Source organism: Danio rerio, chromosome 21, assembly GCF_049306965.1.
Source record: "Danio rerio strain Tuebingen ecotype United States chromosome 21, GRCz12tu, whole genome shotgun sequence".
NCBI lineage: Eukaryota > Metazoa > Chordata > Actinopteri > Cypriniformes > Danionidae > Danio > Danio rerio.
Genome location: NC_133196.1, coordinates 45,176,502 through 45,197,500, shown reverse-complemented (window position 1 = coordinate 45,197,500; position 20,999 = coordinate 45,176,502). Strand labels below are relative to the sequence as shown.

The 20,999-nt window shown below is 38.7% G+C and overlaps 1 protein-coding gene and 1 long non-coding RNA gene across 2 annotated transcripts in view; one reads left to right on the top strand and one right to left on the bottom strand.

Annotated features, from left to right (window-relative positions):
• stc2b (stanniocalcin 2b) overlaps nucleotides 1-16,720 on the bottom strand; it is a 19,403-nt gene extending 2,683 nt beyond the window's left edge. Inside the window, exons 1-3 of the mRNA XM_005170284.6 lie at nucleotides 16,458-16,720; nucleotides 8,280-8,422; nucleotides 4,296-4,507 (exon numbers count right to left, since the gene is read on the bottom strand). Coding sequence (XP_005170341.3) covers nucleotides 4,296-4,507; nucleotides 8,280-8,422; nucleotides 16,458-16,668 — 566 coding nt within the window. The 5' untranslated portion in view covers nucleotides 16,669-16,720. The remainder of the gene's footprint in view (nucleotides 1-4,295; nucleotides 4,508-8,279; nucleotides 8,423-16,457) is intronic.
• Nucleotides 16,568-20,429, top strand: LOC141379915 (uncharacterized). The gene is made up of 3 exons (XR_012396937.1): nucleotides 16,568-16,784; nucleotides 19,154-19,929; nucleotides 20,012-20,429. It is a non-coding gene; the product is annotated as an uncharacterized lncRNA (long non-coding RNA).
• The last annotated feature ends 570 nt before the right edge of the window (nucleotides 20,430-20,999 follow it).

Here is a 20,999-nt window from a genome sequence, read left to right as displayed (position 1 = left end):
GTGATCTGCTCTCGGGCTGCAGGTGGGAGAGGCTGCTGTAGAGGACTGACTGGGCCGCCTGTCAGTGCTGTGAGGCGGGGGAGGGGCCGGCGGCATCACACGCAGCTCATTGAGAAGAGTAGGGACGGTACAGTATGGACAAATGACAGTCTAAAAAAAATCTCCAATAACACACAAAAAAAGTCGCTAGATTTGTCGCTAAGGGGGTCTGAAAAGTCGCTAAATCTAGTGACAAAGTCGCTAAGTTGGCAACATTGGCGGCAAGCAATCAGAATGAAGTAGTCCACCGCTTGAGAGGTGTTCAGAGAACACAGACCTGTGAACTTTGGTTCCGACCACAGTTGTTCCCAAGAGTTTGATTATTGCGTTCGCCGGTGGATTTTTTCATTACTGAAAATCACGACGACGCGGGGCCCCCTAAACACGCGGGGCCCCCCCGCGGTGCGTGCCCTGCGGGCCCGTCCGCTACGCCACTGAATATCACTAGTTACAGAATTGCATCAATTTTTTTCCATAGACATTTTAAAAAGTGTTTATCAAAGCATTATATGAACAACAAAACCAACCAACCAGAATTGAGGAGCATCGCAACATTCCAAACATTTATTTGAAGAAAAAAAGACAAAAGTAGAGCAAGGCTGATGTTTGGGTTTAAGCAATCAAACACTCAAGAGCCTGTGTTTGGATGTTTGTTGCAGTAATAAATATGTGTCTGACTTGTTACATGTTTGGCAACTATTCATCTAGCCCTAATTGATGCAGTGTGCTGCTTTTTTTTGTTTGTTTCTTAACCAACCATGTTGGAAAAAGATGTAACCCGTAGTCAGATTCCAGGATGACAATGCCAAGATTCATCAAACTGCACAAACTGTGAAAGTCTGAGATGTGCTGGAGTAAACAGTCTCAGGGTCAGACAAACAGTACCAGATCTGGACAAATACATGCAGCTCTTGATGGAAATAAACTTGCGTTGTATAACATACCATATAGTGGTCAAAACACTGTCACGACAAATGCACATCGTAATAAAAGCTAAAGATGATCACTATCCAAGCCCAAGTAGGAACACTACACTTTGTCCCAAACACATTCAGTAGGGTTCAGGTCAAATGGAGGTCAAGAAGCCTTTCAGTTTGAGCCTAATAAATATTGGCATTGTCATCCTAGAATATGACCGTGGGGGAGATGTCTTTTGACATGGTATACACTTATTTTGACTGTTTAAAAAGGAAAATAGGGTGGCACGATGGCGCAGTGTGTAGCACTCTTGCCTAACAACAAGAAGGTCACTGGTTCGAGTACCGGCTGGGCCAGTTGGCATTTCTATGTGGAGTTTTCCTGTTTGCGTGGGTTTCCTCCGGGTGCTCTGGTTTCCCCCACAGTCCATAGACATGCGCTATAAGTGAATTAAATAAGCTAAATTTTCTATAGTGTATATGTGTGGATGACAGTGTATGGGTGTTTCTTAGTGATGGGTTGTGTAAAACATATGCTGGATAAGTTGGCGGTTCATTTCGCAGTGGCAACCCCAGATTAATAAGCGGAAAAGAAAATGAATGAATGGTTTACAATGTAATATTCAATCCTAAGATGAATTTAATTATTTATTAACTTATTATAATGATTTAATTAAGTATAGACCTTTTTCATGGCTGCTGCATGGAGGGCGCCATAGCGACCAGCGTCTTCCGGTAGAATGTTAAAAACTTCCGTTCACAGCGTGTACAACTGGTAGTTTGCGCTCCGAAAATGGGTTTCAATAACGTTTTTAATGGATAACAGAGTGTTTTTGTGACACACAACTTAGAAATGTGTCTGTTAAAGCCGTTATAATCTGTCACATGTGGTTCAAGCGCGTCAGAAATACGAGAAAAACGTTCTCCTAGTTCACGTGTCTGTTGTCAGTGTGTGTGTGCGTTCCCGGCCTGTCAGCTGTTAGCTCAGCGGCTCTTTAACACACACACACACTCGCACACAGAGAGAGAGAGAGAGCAACCCAGAGTACTGGCATGAAACTTAACAGGTATGAAAGTCGTGCAATTTACAAAAATGAGCAATAAAAGTCTGTTATTGATCCTCTGCTGCTGATTTGCTGTTCATTCTAATCGCGAGCCGTTTGTGTTTTATTTCGTGTGTTGTTTTTACCACGGTTTGTGTTTTTCTGTCATTTCGAAATGACACTAGCCTATATTTTCACTCTGTCACAGTTATTAAATCAGTGTGTCAGTGGCACAGTACAGGCTATGTGTGTGTGTCAAACATTTTGGTGAATTACATTTGTTTGGGCTGGTTATTTATTGGAAATAAAGAGAAAATGTTGACTTTAGCGATGACGAGGCTTCATTTAAACTGCAGAAGATGCCGTCTGACAACGAGGGGAAAATGCCTCACAGCAGCTGTTTTCCATCCTATTAGATCGCATTTCTTTAAATGATCAGTTCAGGAGATGCTGCTGATGGACAACAGTATTATTTTAAAGAGGATAAAAGCAGGTAAAATAGATTAAAACTAGCGTTTCAAAGCTGTCCAAATGTGACTGTTTACACGCATCAGCTGCCGACCGGAAGTTCTTCGCATTCTCCTTGCGCATACACGCAAAGCATAATGGGTAATTTTGCGTTCCAAGAAAAAGGTCTATAAGATAAATTGTACTGAATAAAACAGAAACTGTGCAGTATTATTTTACATTTGATTATTCAATTACTGTACACCTGTATACAGTTCGTCTCCTCTGAAAACAATAAAAAGCTGTTTATTTAATTTGCATCTTTTTTATTGAATATACCTGTGCTCGCAGATGTTTATTATATTTTACACACTCACTCCCCTACAGAATCATCCCAATCAATCTAAAATGATCAATTCTTTCCAATTAGTTATTCAACTCATCTAGTGAAAATGTATTCTATACACAATTTGATATTTTATTTAGCAACACAATAATTCTTGTGGTAAAATTGATCATTTATATTTAGTTTTTGTAATACAATTTTGCACTTTAATACAAGCAGTCAGATATATGAACTGTACCTTTAATTTTACCTGCCCTGAGTGTATCAAACAAAACTCAAGTACATGTACAGAGCAATGTGAGCATTTATAGCAAATAAACAAACATAAATATTATCTCGCTCGCTTTTTGAGCGTTGTCACATAAACGCACGCCTGATTGATCACACGCTCAAGAAAACTGATGTATGCTTACATTGCACAGACTACATTATGTCCTGTATATCAGTGACTGAAATAAGCCACACTGAGCATCAGACAACCCAGACTCATTCTGATTACGTACCCCTATAGACCTTTCTGGAGTGTGACAAATACTTTCCAGCAGCTACATTATTTTTGCAGTTTGCACCAGAGACCGCTGTGTATGCTTTTTGAGATCTCAAATTTCTCTCACCAGTGCCATTCACGCCTGTTGTTCTCGCGTAAATCCACCAGAGACTGCTGTTGACTGACTAACTGACTGACCGATTAACTGACTCATCCTCCGCCTTCCTTAAACCCAACCAATAGTGTTTTCAAAAATACCGATCCCCCCACCCACTACCTTCCCTAAACTCAACTGACCGTGTTTTAAAAAGCAATCCAGAAAAAGAAAAGACCTTGTGGCAGCCTGATTACCACGTTTTCGGATTTTAATACATTCTCACCCTGTTATTTCCTTGTTTGTTTTATTTTTTGGCTTTTGTTTTGGTCTCACCCACTTTCTGTAGCCGTATTTTGTCAGACTCCAACCCCGTTGTTGTGGTCAACTCTATGTCCCAAGTCGATGTTCATGGCGAGCTCTGGACAAACTGCTAACAGCAGGAAAGCTGTCTATACGGAGGTAGGTGGCTCCCTGTATCGTTCATTTTAAAGACTAAATGCAGTCTACGTACTTCTGGTTACTTAATTCGCGATCTCAAGAAATATATCTAGTGGGACACTTTCAGAATGAAAATGTTGGCATCAGAGCAGAACTCATTACTATTCACGACCCTTCCAAATATGGTCAAAAGAGACCATATCATTCTCGGATCGATTCCTAGGGTTATAAATAGATCTGAAGATGTCTTGCTCCTACCTAAGCTACATACTTCCTATGTAGATATTAGAGAACAATTAAAACATATTGTCTTTAAAGTAAAAATAAGTTTTGGTCCACCATTAAAGGTGACAGCAAAAACACAGAAAATATATCTATATATATATCACCAATATATAACTGATATTGAAACTTGTGAAGTGAAATGAGCATATTATTTTTGGCTGTATATCTCATCACAACATGACATTGAAGGACTCACCCTTTAGGAAACAGGTCCTTGAAATGGATCATCTCCACCATGACGTTGACGTTCTCCCTCACGGCCAAGCAGAGGTTGTGTTTGAGGTAACACTCGCGCTGAAGCTGGAACACCATCTCTTTCACGGCCACACACTTGCGGCTGACACAGCTGAACTTGTGGCGCAGTCCGTGGGCCATGCACTTGAGCGTGTCTTTAATAAACGATTTCCCCTGTAGTGATACAAGTCATTCATTAAACCAAAGCCAGATCCATTTCAAGTGTTAATAATATAAGGTATTAATTACCTACTGTACACTGATGTCATTCCTGAGCACTTCGTTTTACTACCGAACACAAATGAAGATATTTTAGGTGAAATCTGAGGCTGCGTTCACACCAGACGTGGCACTTGCAGATAAATTGCACTATCCGTGTGTAAATAGACGTGTGAACATTTTAAGACTACTCGTGTGTCAAATTCACTTCACAATAGATGTGGTTTTGCGTCATGGGCAGGGCTTCTGTCTTCCCTGTGACTCTAGCTTCATTGCTAAATGGCTAACATGGACTTTATGAGATAGTAGCTGTGCTTTATGTGCTTTAGGAAGACTAGATCCTTTCAGAGGTGCACCCAGCTCTGTGAGTTTATCAACTCCTCCAAAAGCTGCTCCTGGATGATGGAAGCTTTTAGCGATGCTTCAGACTTAGCCGAGCCCAGTTTGATGAACTGTTGTTTAGTGTCGTCAAGAGGATTTCCCCTCGGGACACCAACAACAGGCTTTACGTCATAATCACGGCCCTATAAAAGCAAGCTCATGATTTGTTAACGCGGCACCAATGTCAGATCTTCCATCTGGAGCGATTTGTGCGATATGCATGTTAAGCGTGTCAAACGAGTAAAAAGCTCAACTTGCGCTTCATTCGCGCGAATCACATCATTCGTGTGAAACACACCGCAGGATGTCTAAGCACGTCTTGCATTGACTTAACATGCTTGACGCTTCATCCTTGTTTGGTGTGAACGTAGCATGAGAGCTTCCTCATCCTCCATAGACAGTCTCTTAAGGCAATGGTTCTCAAAGTGGGGGTCGGGACCCCCCGAGGGGTCGCGGGACAATGAAGGGGGGTCGCCTGGTGATCTCCAAAAATCTAATTATTTTTATTAAACGATAAGAATTACCATATTTTATATATGGTATTGTATATATCATATATAGTTACTATAGTAGCTTATGGTTACTACATTTATTGGATTGCAACCCCTGATGTAATTTCATTGTATTAAAGACAGAGTAATAGTGTCAGATGCAGCAGATTTCATAGCACCTGGTTAAACTTTGTGGCCCATTTACAGCTCTCATACATTAAAAAAATTTAAAGAAGAATAGACTTGGGTCCATTGGTGTGTGTGCGCCATTGCATGCAAGGTTTCTGTATTTATAACCACCTCAGAGGATATTGGGGGTCGCGAGTCACTGGCATTGTCATTTTGGGGGTCGCAGCCTGAAAAGTTTGGGAACCCCTGTCTTAAGGTACCAAAATTCATTCATTAATGAATTTTCTTTTCGGCTTAGTCCCTTTATCAATCCGGTGTCACCACAGCGGACTGAACCACCAACTTATCCAGCACATGTTTTACAGAGCGAATGCCCTTCCAGCTGCAACCCATCTCTGGGAAACAACCCTACACACTCATACACTACGGACAATTTAGCCTACCCAATTCACCTATACAGCATGTCTTTTGGACTGTGGGGGGAAAACGAAGCACGCAAGGAAACCCACGCTAACGCAGGGAATACATGCAAACTCCAAACAGAAACGCCAACTGACCCAGCCGAGGTTCGAACCAGCGACCTTCTTGCTGTGAGGCGACAGCACTACTTCTACCACTGCATCGCCCAGGTATCAAAATATATCCTCAAAATAAACCATGTGCCTTTAGTGGTTTAATCTAAATATTAACTACGACAATACATTGGAGAGGACATGAAATAAAAATAAGGTTTTATTCAACAGTTTCTTCTCCTCAGTGTCAGTATAGGGTGCTTGCCACATTCACAAGCACTAAACTGTAACATATACTTCCCAGATGCCTGCACACAACTTCTGAATGAAAGAATAGGCACAGCCAAGCACATGAATGTATGACCCTATATTGAAGAAACTTTAGCTTGAGTATTCTCATAGCTAAAATTGTAGCAACCTAACTGGCGTCTGTTTGACAAGTTCACTCAAAGTTCTCATGAATTTTTGACTCTGACATAAGAAAAATAACATTTTAAAAATGACTTCAAATAATCCGAGGGCAGTTTCATTCAGTGAACCACCTTCGTGTGTAAAGCTAGGGTTTGGGGGAACCACCCCTTTAATAATGCGGTGCTGATCAATGACAGGCAGACGAAACGTATCTCTAACATCTGACTAAATGTTAAACTATTAAAGTACATATGAAGTCAAATCTAACCATGTTGATTTTGTTAGCTCACATTGCTAGTTTTATTGTGAACAATTCACCTGTGCATGTCATTAGGAAAAAATTAATTGTTTGCCCTTGTAATCTAAAATTAAAATCTGAAAATAAGCACTTCCTGTTTGTTTTAAGTTAAATTCTCAGATTATGTCAGTCTGAGGTTTTGGGCGTGGCTAGCAGACTTAGCCATGCCTCTCCAACTGTTTTGACAGCAAACAGAAATGGTGAGGAGGAGGAGTCTGTTAGGGTGTAATAACTCTCCTAAAACCTCAATCTTTCTGAATGAAATGCCTATTTTACTTCAGCCAATCAGCTTACAGAAGAAAAACAAGTCACGCCCCCTGTTTTCTCATTTAAAGGGCCATGACACCCCCCAATTTCGGTTCAAGTCTACCTCAGAATTTTTTCAAAAGACGCATCCTAATGGGCGTGGAGCTTCACGAGCAAAGGCCAGGAGTGGGCGTGGCCAGCAGAGCAGGGGAGAAGGAGGGGAGAACAACTGTTGTCAGTCAACTCACAAAATGAGACACAAACCGTGAGGAGACGCATGATTTTATAGTTAACAAAGTTAAAATGCAAATAAATAAACAGTAATTTAATGCTATACATTTGTAATTTGTAATTTCATATACACACATTCACAATTTATATCATTATAAAGATAATCGTATTCATATAAACACTACAAATGAGGACTTCTCCCTCAATCCCCGGGTCTGAATGCAGACTCAGTGCAGCAGGTCTCTTGCCCTGTCTATTTCAACCATTAGCCCTGCTGGTAATCTGGAGGATTTAGGCGAACACAGCAGCACGGCGATGTGTCTAAATGTGAACGAACTCCTGATAAAAGACAACGTTCACCATTCTCCAATTCTCGCACTGCTCTCCCGACAAAAATGCTTGCTGCACACAAACAGCTTTGCCGTATCGGCCCTGACAGCATCGCGGGGAAAAACATTCAACAAACCCCGTTAATCATGGAAACAAACACATACGAGCCTTCATGAACGGCTAAATACTGTGTGCCGTGGGTCCGTGGACGTGGTCTCACCCAATCATCAGTAGGATCTCACAACTTGGCACTGGCAGGTCTGCCTTGCCCTCGGAAAGCACGCGCAGTCATGAATAATTAAGAAGCCGGCTCTTCTAATAGGATAAGAAAACTCAGCTATGAATAATAATGAGAAACCGACGCGTCATCTTTTCACTTGAAGTTTTACGCTACGTCACCGATTTTGATCCCGCCTCAAAAATCCTTTTAAACCCAGAAGCTGAAATTAGCTGACAAAAGCTCAAAATGATCCAGTTTTCCCCACAATTAAAGCTGACAGGTGCTAACATTGTCTTAACTGATGCTCAACACACACAAATCTGTTAATATCTCAACAAAAGTTCTTGAGGGTTTCGTGAACCTTAAATATTCTGTTTCTCTAGGAACTGCACCACAATACAAAAATAAATGCATCTTTCGCAGACTTTAAAGCCAACATGGTATTATTAGCCAATAAGTGAATGAATAACGATGGTACCTGGGAGTCGAATTTGCCAGCATTGTGGAGGAACGTCATGCAGATATCATGTAGTCCGCGGATCTCGCAGGAGTTGTTATTGAAGCACTCAAACATCCCGCAGCCCACATCACCAGCGTTCACCAGACACTGCTGAATCTCCGCTAGAGAAAGAGAGAGTGAACGCCGACCATTATACAGTAACTACATTGTTATAATCATGTCAATAATGTCATAATGTTGCTGATCATGTCCATGATTATGAGCACAGTGTGCCCATCTTCTGATGGCTACTTCCAGCAGGATAACACATCATGTCATAAAGCATGAATCATCTCAGACTGGTTTCTTGAACATGACAATCAGTTCACAGTACTCAAATGGCCTCCACAGTCACAAGATCTCAATCCAATAGAGCACCTTTGGGATGTGGTGGAACAGGAGAATCGCATCATAGATGTGCAGCTGACAAATTTGCAGCAACTGCGTGATGCTATCATGTCAATACAGACCAAAATCTCTGAGGAATTTTCCAGTACCTTCTTGAATCTATGCCACAAAGGATTAAGGCAGTTCTGAAGACAAAAAAAGAGGATCCAACTCGGTACTAGTAAGGTGTACCTAATAAAGTGGCCGGTGAGTGTAAAAAAAAAACTATAACATAATTCAACATGTCTCAATGGGTACCCTGAACATGGTTTGATAGACTGTAATTGAAAAAGTTAAGAATAATGTCCTATTTCTGTTTGGTTCATACAGCTTTGTTTGTGACGTGGACTTTAGAAACGCAGCGCTTTTCATTAAAGCTTAAAGGGATAGTTCACCCAAAAATACAAGTTCTGCCATCATTTACTTTGTTTGTCCTGTTAAACATAAAAAAAAGTATTTTGAAGAATGTTTGAAACCTGTAACCATTTATTTTCATAGAAAAAACAAATACTATGGAAGTCAATGGTTACCGGTTTTTAACATTATTCAAAATATCTTTTTTGTGTTAAAAAAACTCATTAAAAGAATCTAAAAAACATAATTTAGGTAAAGTTGGTTTTTATATTCATACATTCTGACTTAGAATCATATTAGCAGCCAATGAGTATCAAAAAAGCCTACAACATTGTTCACAGGCAATTAAATAGTGCTAACGTTGTTTTAAACTCATACCTACAGAACATGTGATATTAGACCAGGGGTCACCAACATGGTGCCCGCGGGCACCAGGTAGCCCGCGAGGATCACATGTGTTGCCCGCAGGCCTGTTCTAAAAAAACCTCACCATAGCGCCACTTACCAGTAAGCTTCATCTAATATAGAAGTAATCATTTAAAAATGTAAATATTTGCAGAGATATATAAAAATAAAGTGTTGCACATTGATACATTAAATACAGGGTATTTCCTACCCTGTGAAATCATTGTTGATAACTTTTGTGAGAATCATTAACATGATCAGTGTCTTCACATGGATGAATATCATTCATTATTACCAAAAAAATAAAGTGTAATTAAAAGTAAATTGAGCAAATTTGTTATTTGAGAAGTGTTTATCAAACTGGTAGCCCTCCGCATTAATTGGTACACAAGAAGTATCTCTCAGTTTCATAAAGGTTGGTGACCCCTGTATTAGACCATATCAAAGTACCATGGTAAACAATATAGGGAGCCAGTGGTGTAAAGTAACACAAAACAATAACTTAAATTGCAGTAATTGAATACTTTTTCTCAGGGATTGTAATTTATTAAGTAGTTTTAAAAATGTGAACATTTACTTTCCCTTTGAGTACATTATTAGTGCAGTATCGGTACTTTTACTCCATTACTTCCTTTCAACCGGCAGTCACTACTTAATTTTTTCCTGTCTATTGGGATTAGAAAAGTCAGTCCTCTGATTCCAGTCCAATCAAATCACACATAGAAGGTAAATCGCATCATAATGAACTACCTCTTAACTACCTTATGAATGCAGCAAACTGTTTGGAAGCATTAAAAGTGTCCAGTGGTGGAAAAAGTGAGTACTAAAAAATTATCCTCAAGTAAAAGTACCAATACTTGTCCAAAATGTAGTGCGAGTAGAGTAAAAGTATCTGTTATAAATATCACTCAAAGTATGAGTAAAAAGTAGCCCTTTCAAAAGTACTCAAGAGTAGTGAGTTTTACGCTGTTAAAAGCTGATGCGTTTACATGTAATTTGTGCATGTGTGAGTAAACGTAACATTCTGTAGTGCATCTAGATATTGCCCAGCAGACAAGCTATGTTTTCATCCACATATTTTATGCGCATTTTGCAAATGCGCATAAAAAACAGTTGATGGAAACGCCATGATGCGCATAAATTTTGAAAATGCGCATTAAAAACGTATGCGCCTAACTGGGTAGGGTAAACTTTTTATTCAATAAGAAAAGATGCGCATAAACTGCGATGGAAACACTTTTACCGCACAAACTCCAGCATGCGCATTAAAAAAGGTCATGTGATTTTATTCCAGAAGAAACACTGTTTGCGCCGAGCACGCAGTATTCTGAAGGACACCTTTCACCCTGCTCACAGACAGTTTTCTCTCCTGCCCTCCGGCAGGCGCTTCAGGCTCCACTGGACAAAAACCAGCAGACTGAGGAACAGCTTTTTCCCCAGAGCTGTCTCCCTCCTGAACTCTGCCCCACACTGACTCTTTTGCCCCCCCAATACACCCCCCATTCTCCTCTAACTTAAACTCCACGCAATAACTGCACTGTTTAACATTTGCACACTTAAAATTTGCACATTCACTGCACCACATTGAACTGTTTACTTATTGAACTGTACGTACCCACTGCATATGGGCATTGTAATTATGTACACACCCACTATACATATACACTTGTAATCATGCTTATGTATCTGCATACTACTGATTATTAATAGCAACCTGTACATAAATTCATATATTGTTACATATACACTTGTAATCATGTTTATCTATCCCTGTACATATATTCATATATTGTAACATATACACTTGTAATCATGTTTATCTATCTGCACACTACTGATTATTGATAGCAACCTGCACATATATTCATATATTGTAAATCTGTTCATAGCTTATCCAACCTGTATATAATGTTCATAGTACATCCATCTGTAAATATCACCATAGTTTTCTATAACTGCACTTTATAACTTATTCCTGTATCCTGCACTTGCTGCTATTGCACTGCTGGTTAGACCTAAACTGCATTTCGTTGCATTGTACTTGTACATGTGTAATGACAATAAAGTTGAATCTAATCTAATCTAATCTAATCTAAAAGAGATCATGTGATGCTTAAAATGTGCGTGAATGGATAAAACGTCAGGCTGAGCACATTATAAAACATCTGAAATGCTGTTTTGGTCATTATAAAACGCCTTACCATTTCAGTATTAATGTTATTATATTATTAATGACCTCCAGAATCAAGAGCGCCTGTGCTCCACGACTGACACCTTCAAACGCCGCTGCGCGCTCACTGCTTGTCGGGATTGTCTTCTGAGGCGCATTCATTTAGAAAAGATTGATGCAGCTTCTCCTACTGCAGCAAATGCAGTTTTTACTGTTGATATTTGGCGACAGTTAATCAGGAAGTGACGATTTTGTTCGCTTTGACTCGTTGGATGTAAACGATGCTTCATTCGCACAACTTTTATGCGATAATCCAGTTTTGCGCATGAAGTTTATTCGCATTTTTGGATAGAAACATAGAATAAGACGCCAATAAGACGTCATAAGATGTAAATATTAGGTTAGATTTAGGTTGTCAAGTGACCACAATTTTGTCTAGTCAGCATCTAAAGACAACGTTATGGTCACACTTTACAATAAGGTTCATTAGTTAATGTTAATTAATGCATTTACTAACATGAACAAACAATGAACAGTACATTTACTACAGTATTTGTTCATGTAAGTTAACGTTAGTTAATGAAAATACAGTAGTTCATTGTTAGTTCATGTTAACTCGTTGCATTAACTAATGTTAACAAACATGGACTTGAATGTTAATAATGCATTAGTAAATGTTAAATTATGATTAATACATGCTGTACAAGTGTTGTTCATGATTAGTTCATGTTAGTAAATGCATTAACTAATGAACCTTATTGTAAAGTGTTTTCGTTATTTTGATGTCCAATAATGACATTTATATTTGCGTGATTTTAGGTTGTTCGAAAAAGTGACCAAAATCCAACGCTGAGCAAACATCTTAAACCAATGTCACATTGACGTCAAATACTGACATTTATTAATCAGGTATGGCAACCAAAATCCAACATCTGATCATAGTGACATCATAGTGGTAACGTCCCCACAACGTCAAGCTTAAACATCATTAGACGTTGATATTTGGTTGATTTTAGGTTGGATGTTGAACATTGACATAGGCCTGACATTGTGTTCTGACGTCAATCTGATTTTCGTTTCTACTATGTTGGAGTACAACTTCAATCTTACAAACACAATGCTGTGTGTGTAAACCATTACCTATTTAAAATATTTAACCTATTTAACAGTCATTATTTAAGGCAGTCACAATATGGTCAACCATTTGGTAGAGCATACAGATGGCCTAATCGGAATGACATTATGTGGAGAAGTTGTTTGACAGAACATATATGGGCCATTCTTCAACTATACGGACACGTTTAGCCTTGTTAAGTTGAGTAAAAAAACGTGTTCAAAATGAACGTAACACAGCCTCATAAGTTTAAACAATTTGTCTAGTTTTAAGATCTGTAAGAGGACAAACTTAGATAAGAAGAGAAACATGTTTTTCCATCGTGAACTGAACAAATGTCAATGCCACCACATCTCCATATACAGCTTTTAATTTCAAAATTAAATTAATGATGGCAGTCAAACATTGTCTAAGATCATTTTTGTATCTAGTTTAACCACTCTTTCCACAATATATATATAATAATAATACATTTTTCAATGAAATATATTTGTTGTATGCTGAACCTGTCACACTCTAAAATTCTGTTTTAGCCATATAATGTAGCCACAGCCATATCACCCTGCAGCCCAAGACCGGTTACTCACTGAAGCTAAGCAGGGCTGAGCCTGGTCAGTACCTGGATGGGAGACCACTAGGGAACACTAGGTTGCTGTTGGAAGTGGTGTTAGTGAGGCCAGCAGGGGGCAGTCAACCTGTGGTCTGTGTGAGTCCTAATGCCCCAGTAAAAGTGAAGCGGACACTATACTGTCAGTGGGAGCCGTCTTTCGGATGAGACGTTAAACCGAGGTCCTGACTCTCTGTGGTCATTAAAAATCCCATGGCACTTCTCGTGAAAGAGCAGGGGTGTAACCCCGGTGTCCTGGCCAAAGTCCCTCTATCGGCCCTTACGATCATGGCCTCCCAATCATCCCCTTCCACCGAATTGGCTCGATCACTGCATGTCTCTCCACTCCACCAATAGCTGGTGTGTGGTGAGCGCACTGGCGCCGTTATCCTGTGGCTGCTGTCGCATCATCCAAGTGGATGCTGCACACTGGTGGTGGTGTGGAGAGACCCCCCTTCATGATTGTAAAGCGCTTTGGGTGTATGGCCATACACAATAAATGCGCTATATAAATACACATTACATTACATTTACATTACATTTTAATTTGGTTAAGAGCATATTAGAAAATCAACTGAATTTGTATTTTAAATAGAGCATGAGCTTATATGATATGTAACATGAAACTAATCAGATGGCGCTCTGTGGCACGGCTGAAATGTGAACTGCTTCGTGAATCGTGGCTGGGAGGCGCCGGTGTGTATATAACCTGTTTAGAATTCTAAAATCCGTGACGTTGCGTGGTGCTGCGCGGCGCGGCGCCGAGAGGCGCTTCTGGTGTGCTTCCTGCTTCATAGAGTGAACCAAAGCGCATTGGTGCCATTATAATGTATTAAATATATATTTTTTAAAAATCGCAATATCTCGATTTGATTCTAAATTAAATCGTCTAAAAATGTAAATTCGAATTTATCAAAAAAATCGGAAAAATCACCCACCCCTACTTTTACTCTTCCTTGAGTACATTTTTAGTGCAATATCAGTACTTTTACTCCCACTACTTTCCTTCAACCTGCAGTCACTACTTTATTTTTCTTGTCTATTAGGATTAGAGAAATCAGTCCTGTGATTCCTGTCCAATCAAATCAAACACAGAAGGTAAATCGCCACATAATGAGCTACCTGAAGACATGGGCGATTTATAACTGCAACAAACTGTTTGGAAGCATTAAAAGTGTCCAAAAACACGTCCAAAATTGCCTCACGCATTGACCCAGAGACTGTTTAGATGCATGTCACTGATGAGAAGATAATGGATGTTTACTATATGATGACCGAAATGACCTTAAACACCAAGCAGATGCAAGACGTCAACATGACGTTAGAATGATGTTGTACCCCAGTGTCGTGGAGACATTGCATTTTGTTTGGAAATGATAATCATGTTGACGTCAGAACTCAAGGTCAGGCCAACGTCCAACATAAAACCCACCAAATATCATTAATGATGTTTCAGCTTAATGTTGTGGACGTGACTACTATGATGTTTATCAGACGTTGGATTTTGGTTGCCAGACCTGATGAATAAATGCCCGTATTTGACATCAATATGACGTTGGTTTAAGATTTTGGCTCGATGTTGGATTTTGGTTACTTTCCAACACAACCTAAAGTCAACTAAATATCAACGTCATTTGATGTCGCTATTGGACATCGAAATAACGTTATCTTTAGACGCTGGCTAGACATTGAATTGTGGTCACCTGACATCACAACCTAAATCTAACCTAATATTAATGTCTTATGAAAGTGTGTGCCTGCTGGGCAATAACTAAATGCACTACAGAATGTTACGTTTACACACATCCACAAATTACATGTAAATGCACCAGCCTTAGACAGCGTAACTCACTACTCTTGAGTACTTTAGAAAAGGCTACTTTTACTCATACTTTGAGTAATATTTACAACAGATACTTTTACTCACACTACATTTTTAGGCAATGGTACTTTTACTTAAGTATGATTTTTCAGTACTCTTTCCACCACTGGTGATGAGAACTTTTTAATATTTTTAAAATGTTGGTGGTGATGGAAATGACAATGGTGGAAATGACATTTCAACAGTTTATTGTTAAAAAATTTAAAATAGCTTCAGCGATTAGCTTTGAATTGATGCTAGCCTTTCATGTATACAAAACACTCTCATTTCCCTTCATTTTGTTTGGTTTTTAAAAACATCTTGAAAGGTACAGCATGTTTGGAATGATGTAGAATAAATGTATGTCCTGATCAAGCAATATTTACCTTGATTTTTTCTCAAGTGTTGTTCATAAAAAATGTATTCCCTCCATCTTGAACATCAACATCAAATCAAATCACTTTTATTGTCACATCATCAGCAGCACGTGTGCTACGATGAGTGAAAAGCTTAGGTGCTGGCTCCAGACAGTGCAAAATACAGACAGTGCAAAATACAACAACATACTCCACAAAAAAACAGGACAATGTAAAATTGGCAATGTTGACAGCTTTATGTACAATGAATAGGTTTTAACATAGTTAGGCAGTATTGTTTTAAGTATGAATATGTATGTTTTAAATATGAAAATGGTGTCATGTTCTCAGATGGCACTATTCATTTTTATAGAAACCACCAAAACAATCTTTCACACTTTAAAGCGACATGACAGTGTTGTGGTGGAAATGACACTGATACTGTGCGACAGCTATAATTTGTATAAAAAATATTAATAATTAATAGTTTCACATTAATAACTATAAAATATGTAAATGATTTCACTATAGTGCTTAATTAGGATACATTAATAGAAAAATAATATTTTAAAATGTTGTTTTCTTTGTTTAAGTTAAAAACTCTGGGTGTGCGACAAGGTGAAAATAGTGATTTTGACACCTAAAAGGAGGTTGAATAATATAAAAAAATATATAATAGAAAGCTAGTACTTTTTTAAAAGCAGGTTTTATTGTTAGTTTGACAAAGAAAAAATGAATTTGAACAAAATTATATATATTTGGATATATGATCAAATGACTTAAAAGTGGCCGTAGTTGAAGAATTACCCAAAAAGTTTGAAGAGGCTTTAATACCGACAGTTTAAACAAGCACAAAGCACACAAGTAGGCTACATGAACTGCGCAGAGTCTGTCAATACTAACCTGTGTTCTGCAGAGACAGTCTTTTCTTGTGGATGTTGAGGGATTTCTCCTGTGATGTGTCATGAGCGCTGGCGGATTCAGTCGTGTGTGTTTGCCGCACAGCTAGAAACAGTATAAACACTCCTAGAGTCAGTTGCGCACGCATGTCTCGCGACGGTGATGAACGCTGTTGAATGTAGCGCTGTCTCGGACTGCCAGACCACTGGAGCATAACCGCAGTTCAAACGAAGCACATGCGGTTGAGGGAGAAGCAGGCGCGGAGTGAGGATCGGAAGGGATTGATGCTGAACGTAATTCCTCCAACTCGTGTCAGTTTGGATGAAGGAGGTGAGCAGGTGCTGACCAATCACAGCCTGCGGCGAGACGGCAAGCAGCGCGCGTGCGTTCAAAACTCCAGACCGCGCGTACTGTATACATATGGGAAATATATATGGGGAAGAAATGTTTAGCAATATGCAAATTAGAGCTGCTTTAACGTTATATATGTGTTCATTTATATCGAATTGAGTGAATTGAATAAACTAAATTGTCCGTGTATGAGTGTGTATGTTTACTGTTTTGCAGCTGCAAGGGCATCCGTTGTGTAAAACAGACGCTGGATAAGTTGGCGGTTCATTCCCCTGCGGCGACCCCAGATTAATAAAGGGACTGAGCCGAAGGAAAATAAATGAATGAAAGAAAGATGTACATAATTGAAATTCCAATGGTTGAAAAAATAATTTCCTTCAGCTTAGTCTTTTTATTAATCAGGGGTCGCCACAGCGGAATGAACCGCCAACTTATCCAGCATATGTTTTACGCAGCAGTTGCCCTTCCAGCTGCAACCCATCACCGGGAACCACCCATACAGTCTTGCATTCACACATATACACTACGGGTAATTTAACTTATTCATTTCATCTAGCACATGTCTTTGGGCTGTGGGGGAAACCGGAGCACCCGGAGGAAACCCACGCCAGCACGGTGAGAACATGCAAACTCCACAAAGAAATTCAAACTGGCCCAGCCGGGGCTTGAACCAGCAATCTTTTTCTGTGGCGATCGTGCTAGCCACTGTGCCACCATGACACCCTTATTTAAAATAATTTACTATCTTTTTTAATTTACTATTATTTTTTTTCGATCATGAATAGATACTCTCCTTTTGTATGTTTTCTTTTTTTGTTTGGCTTTTTTCCATATTTGGATTTTTAGAATTCACTCATGTTGGGTTGTATATTATAGGATCAAATGTGCAACTGTGAATAAACCCAACTGTTGTGCAAAAAAAAAAAAAAAAAAAAAAAAGTAATTTATTTTTAATAACTAACCAGTGGTTTGGTCCATATTTACCCCAACACTGTAATAAATGCTGGGTTCAGACAACATGACAATAGGCTTTTGTGTAAACCAAATTACTTGTCTTTAATAGTCTTGTCTTTGACACATCTAATAACCTAAATGCTACACAATTTTATAGCTTTTAAAGCTTTCTGTCTTCAGTTTATCAGTAATTTCATCAAGGTTATAGGCCATATATTACTTTAGTATTTAGTTCATGAAAGCATATTGTTTAATTTGTATGTTTGCGTTTTGTTTGTTTTGATTTCTTCATATTTGGATTTTTAGGTCACTAAAAAAATGTTGGATTGTATTTTAGGGTTATATATGGATAAACCCAACAGATGCGCTAAAAGAGTCATTTAATTTGAGTTATTAACCAATGGTCGGGTTTGTCCATATTTATCCCAACACTGTAATAAATGCTGGATTTCACACAATCGATTTGTGTTAAGACAACATAAAGGAATTAAGTTAACTTATTAGTTTTCGCAAATTTAAGCGTTTTGAGCATAAAAAAATTAAGTTGTCCCCCCAAAACAAACTGAATAATTGTGTTGTTTCAGCTGAGTTTAAATAAGTAGTTTGACCAAACGGCAACATCTGCAGATTTGTTTGAGTGAATGTTATTGAAACCTTAAAGCAGATGTCTTGACTAAATAGGCTTTTATGTATACTGAAAAAAGTGTTGCATGCAGAACTGTTGCAAACAATTTCTTTGTGTTGAATTTAAACAAACAAATTAAGTTTAATAATGTTCAGCTTAATTTGTTTGTTTAAATTCAACACACATAAATTGTTTACAACCACTTAACGTAAAAAAATTGAGTAAATCCAAGGAATCATCTTTGAATAATTTTTTTCAGTGACCAAATCTCTTTTTTAATGTATTTTTCCATATAAAAGAAATGTCTTGTGTTTGACCAATTTTATTGACCTAAATTCTACACAATTTTCTAGCTTTTAAATCTTTATTCAATTTAGCATTAATTTCATCAAGGTTATAGGCCATAGGTTATATGGTTTGACCATATTTACCCCAACACAAGTAAATGCTGGGTTCCACACAATCGATTTGTGTTGCGACAACATGAAGGAATTAAGTTAACTTCATTCGTTCATTTTCTTTTTGGCTCAGTCCCTTTATTAATCAGGGGTCGCCACAGCGGAATGAACCGCCATATAGTTAACTTAGTTTTTGCAAATTTAAGTGGATTGGACATAAAACAATTTGTCCCTCCCAAAAAACTCAAGAATTGTGTTGTTTCAGCTCAATGTAAATATGTAGTTTTAACAAAGAACAAATTTATTTTTAAATTAAAATTCATTTAATATCAGATGTTTGAAATTTTAACATGAATTCCCATGTTTTTCAGCATTAATGGTGCCATTACAGAAGTGCAAGTTACCTTTGCAAAGGGCACTGACACAACCCCATACAGTGGCAGACCCTGGACGTGCTGCTGATAACAGTCTGGATGATCCTTTTCTTATTTGTTCCAAAGCACAAGATGCCCATTTCTCCCTAATAAATACCTCTAAAACTGATTCATCAGTTCACGTTTCCACTGTGTGATGGTGCACCCCAGATGCCTCTGAGCCCATAGAAGTCAACAGCGCTTCTGGACACTGTTAACATAGGGCTTCCTTTTCGAACATAAGAGTTGTAACTGACATTTGTGGATGTATCTACGTATTGTGGTACTAGACAAAGATTTGCCAAAGTAGTCCTGAGCCCATGTGGTCATATTGCTCTCAGATGAATGAGGATTCTTGATGAAGTGCTGCCTAAGAGATCGGAGACGACGGTTATTCGGCTTAGGCTAGCTCCCTTGTCCTAATCCCTCCAGATTCCTTGAATCTTCTAATGATGTTATGCACCAGTGAAGGTGAAATATCCAAATGTGTTCCTGTCTTTCTTTGAGGAACATTGTTTTTAAATATTTTACTAATTTTCTCAAGTATTTGTTGTCAGATGACTTGTTTTAATTCATCAATAACATGAATTAATGTGTACAGATGTTCAACTCAAGTATTTAATGGAGTTTTTGCTTGTGGAACATAAGTGTTATACTATTATAAAACGAATAGCATTTCAGTCTTGGCTTACCCTGCTGAAAAATCCAGCTTAAACCAGCCTAGGCTGAAACCAGTTAAATCCAGCTAAAACCAGCTTGACCAGCCTAGCCAGGCTGGGAGCCCAGCCAAAACCAGCTATGTCCAGCTTGAAACAGGTTGGTCAAGCTGGTTTTACCTGGATGTAGCTGGTCATTTTCCAGCCTGACCAGCTAAGACCAGGCTGGAAATGGCTGGAAATCAGCCTGGAAGTGGCCAAAACCCCTCTAAAACCAGCCTGGTCGACCAGCTAAAACCAGCCAACTAGGCTGGTTTAAGCTGGATTTTTTAGCTGGGTATGTTTGGTCAAAACAATGTTCTAGCTATGCTAAGAATCCATGATATAATAACAGCTATGACATAAACAGATATGACACCTGTTCATTATATTGCTGTCAGCACATCATCTCATAACAGATTTAACAATATTCAAATCATTCAAGATGTGTGATACTGTAAATCCAGGAATACCTAATAGTTCTTTCAATCAAACAAAATAGTCAAACAGTGTAGAAATAAAACAGGTTTATGTATCCCAAACCTTTTGTCTTGACTTACTCTGGAGGGTGTTATAACATCCCATATGTCCTGTAATTTGCACCCCGGTCTTGTGATCGTACAGCCTCAAGCTATCAGGTGGCAAGTACACATGTTAAATCTATTAAATGGACCTAATGGGATTTTCACATCCACTCTCAATTAGTCTGATATATGCAGCGCTCCAAGATAACCTCCTGAGATCAGGACGATGATTAGATTTAGATTTACTTATATTTATAATACAATTCTAGAGCTTAAGAAGCCTATTTTAAATGGTTTATGTGTATTTATTGTAATTGTTTGGCTTATCATACTTAAAGGGATAGTTTACGCAGCGATATTACCCAGGTGGGACTATTCTCAGGTGCTGCTTAATGTCAGTGCACCTGCTACAGCCATGGTCTGGCCAGCCTGATCTCACGAGAAAATGTAAGTATTTTACGTTTTGCCAGTTTAGTGGCTAATTCGTACGAATTCGTACGAGTTCAGTCGTACAAAATGGTACGATTTACGTGGCACCTAACCCCACCCCTAACCCCAACCGTCATTATGGGATGAGCAAATCGT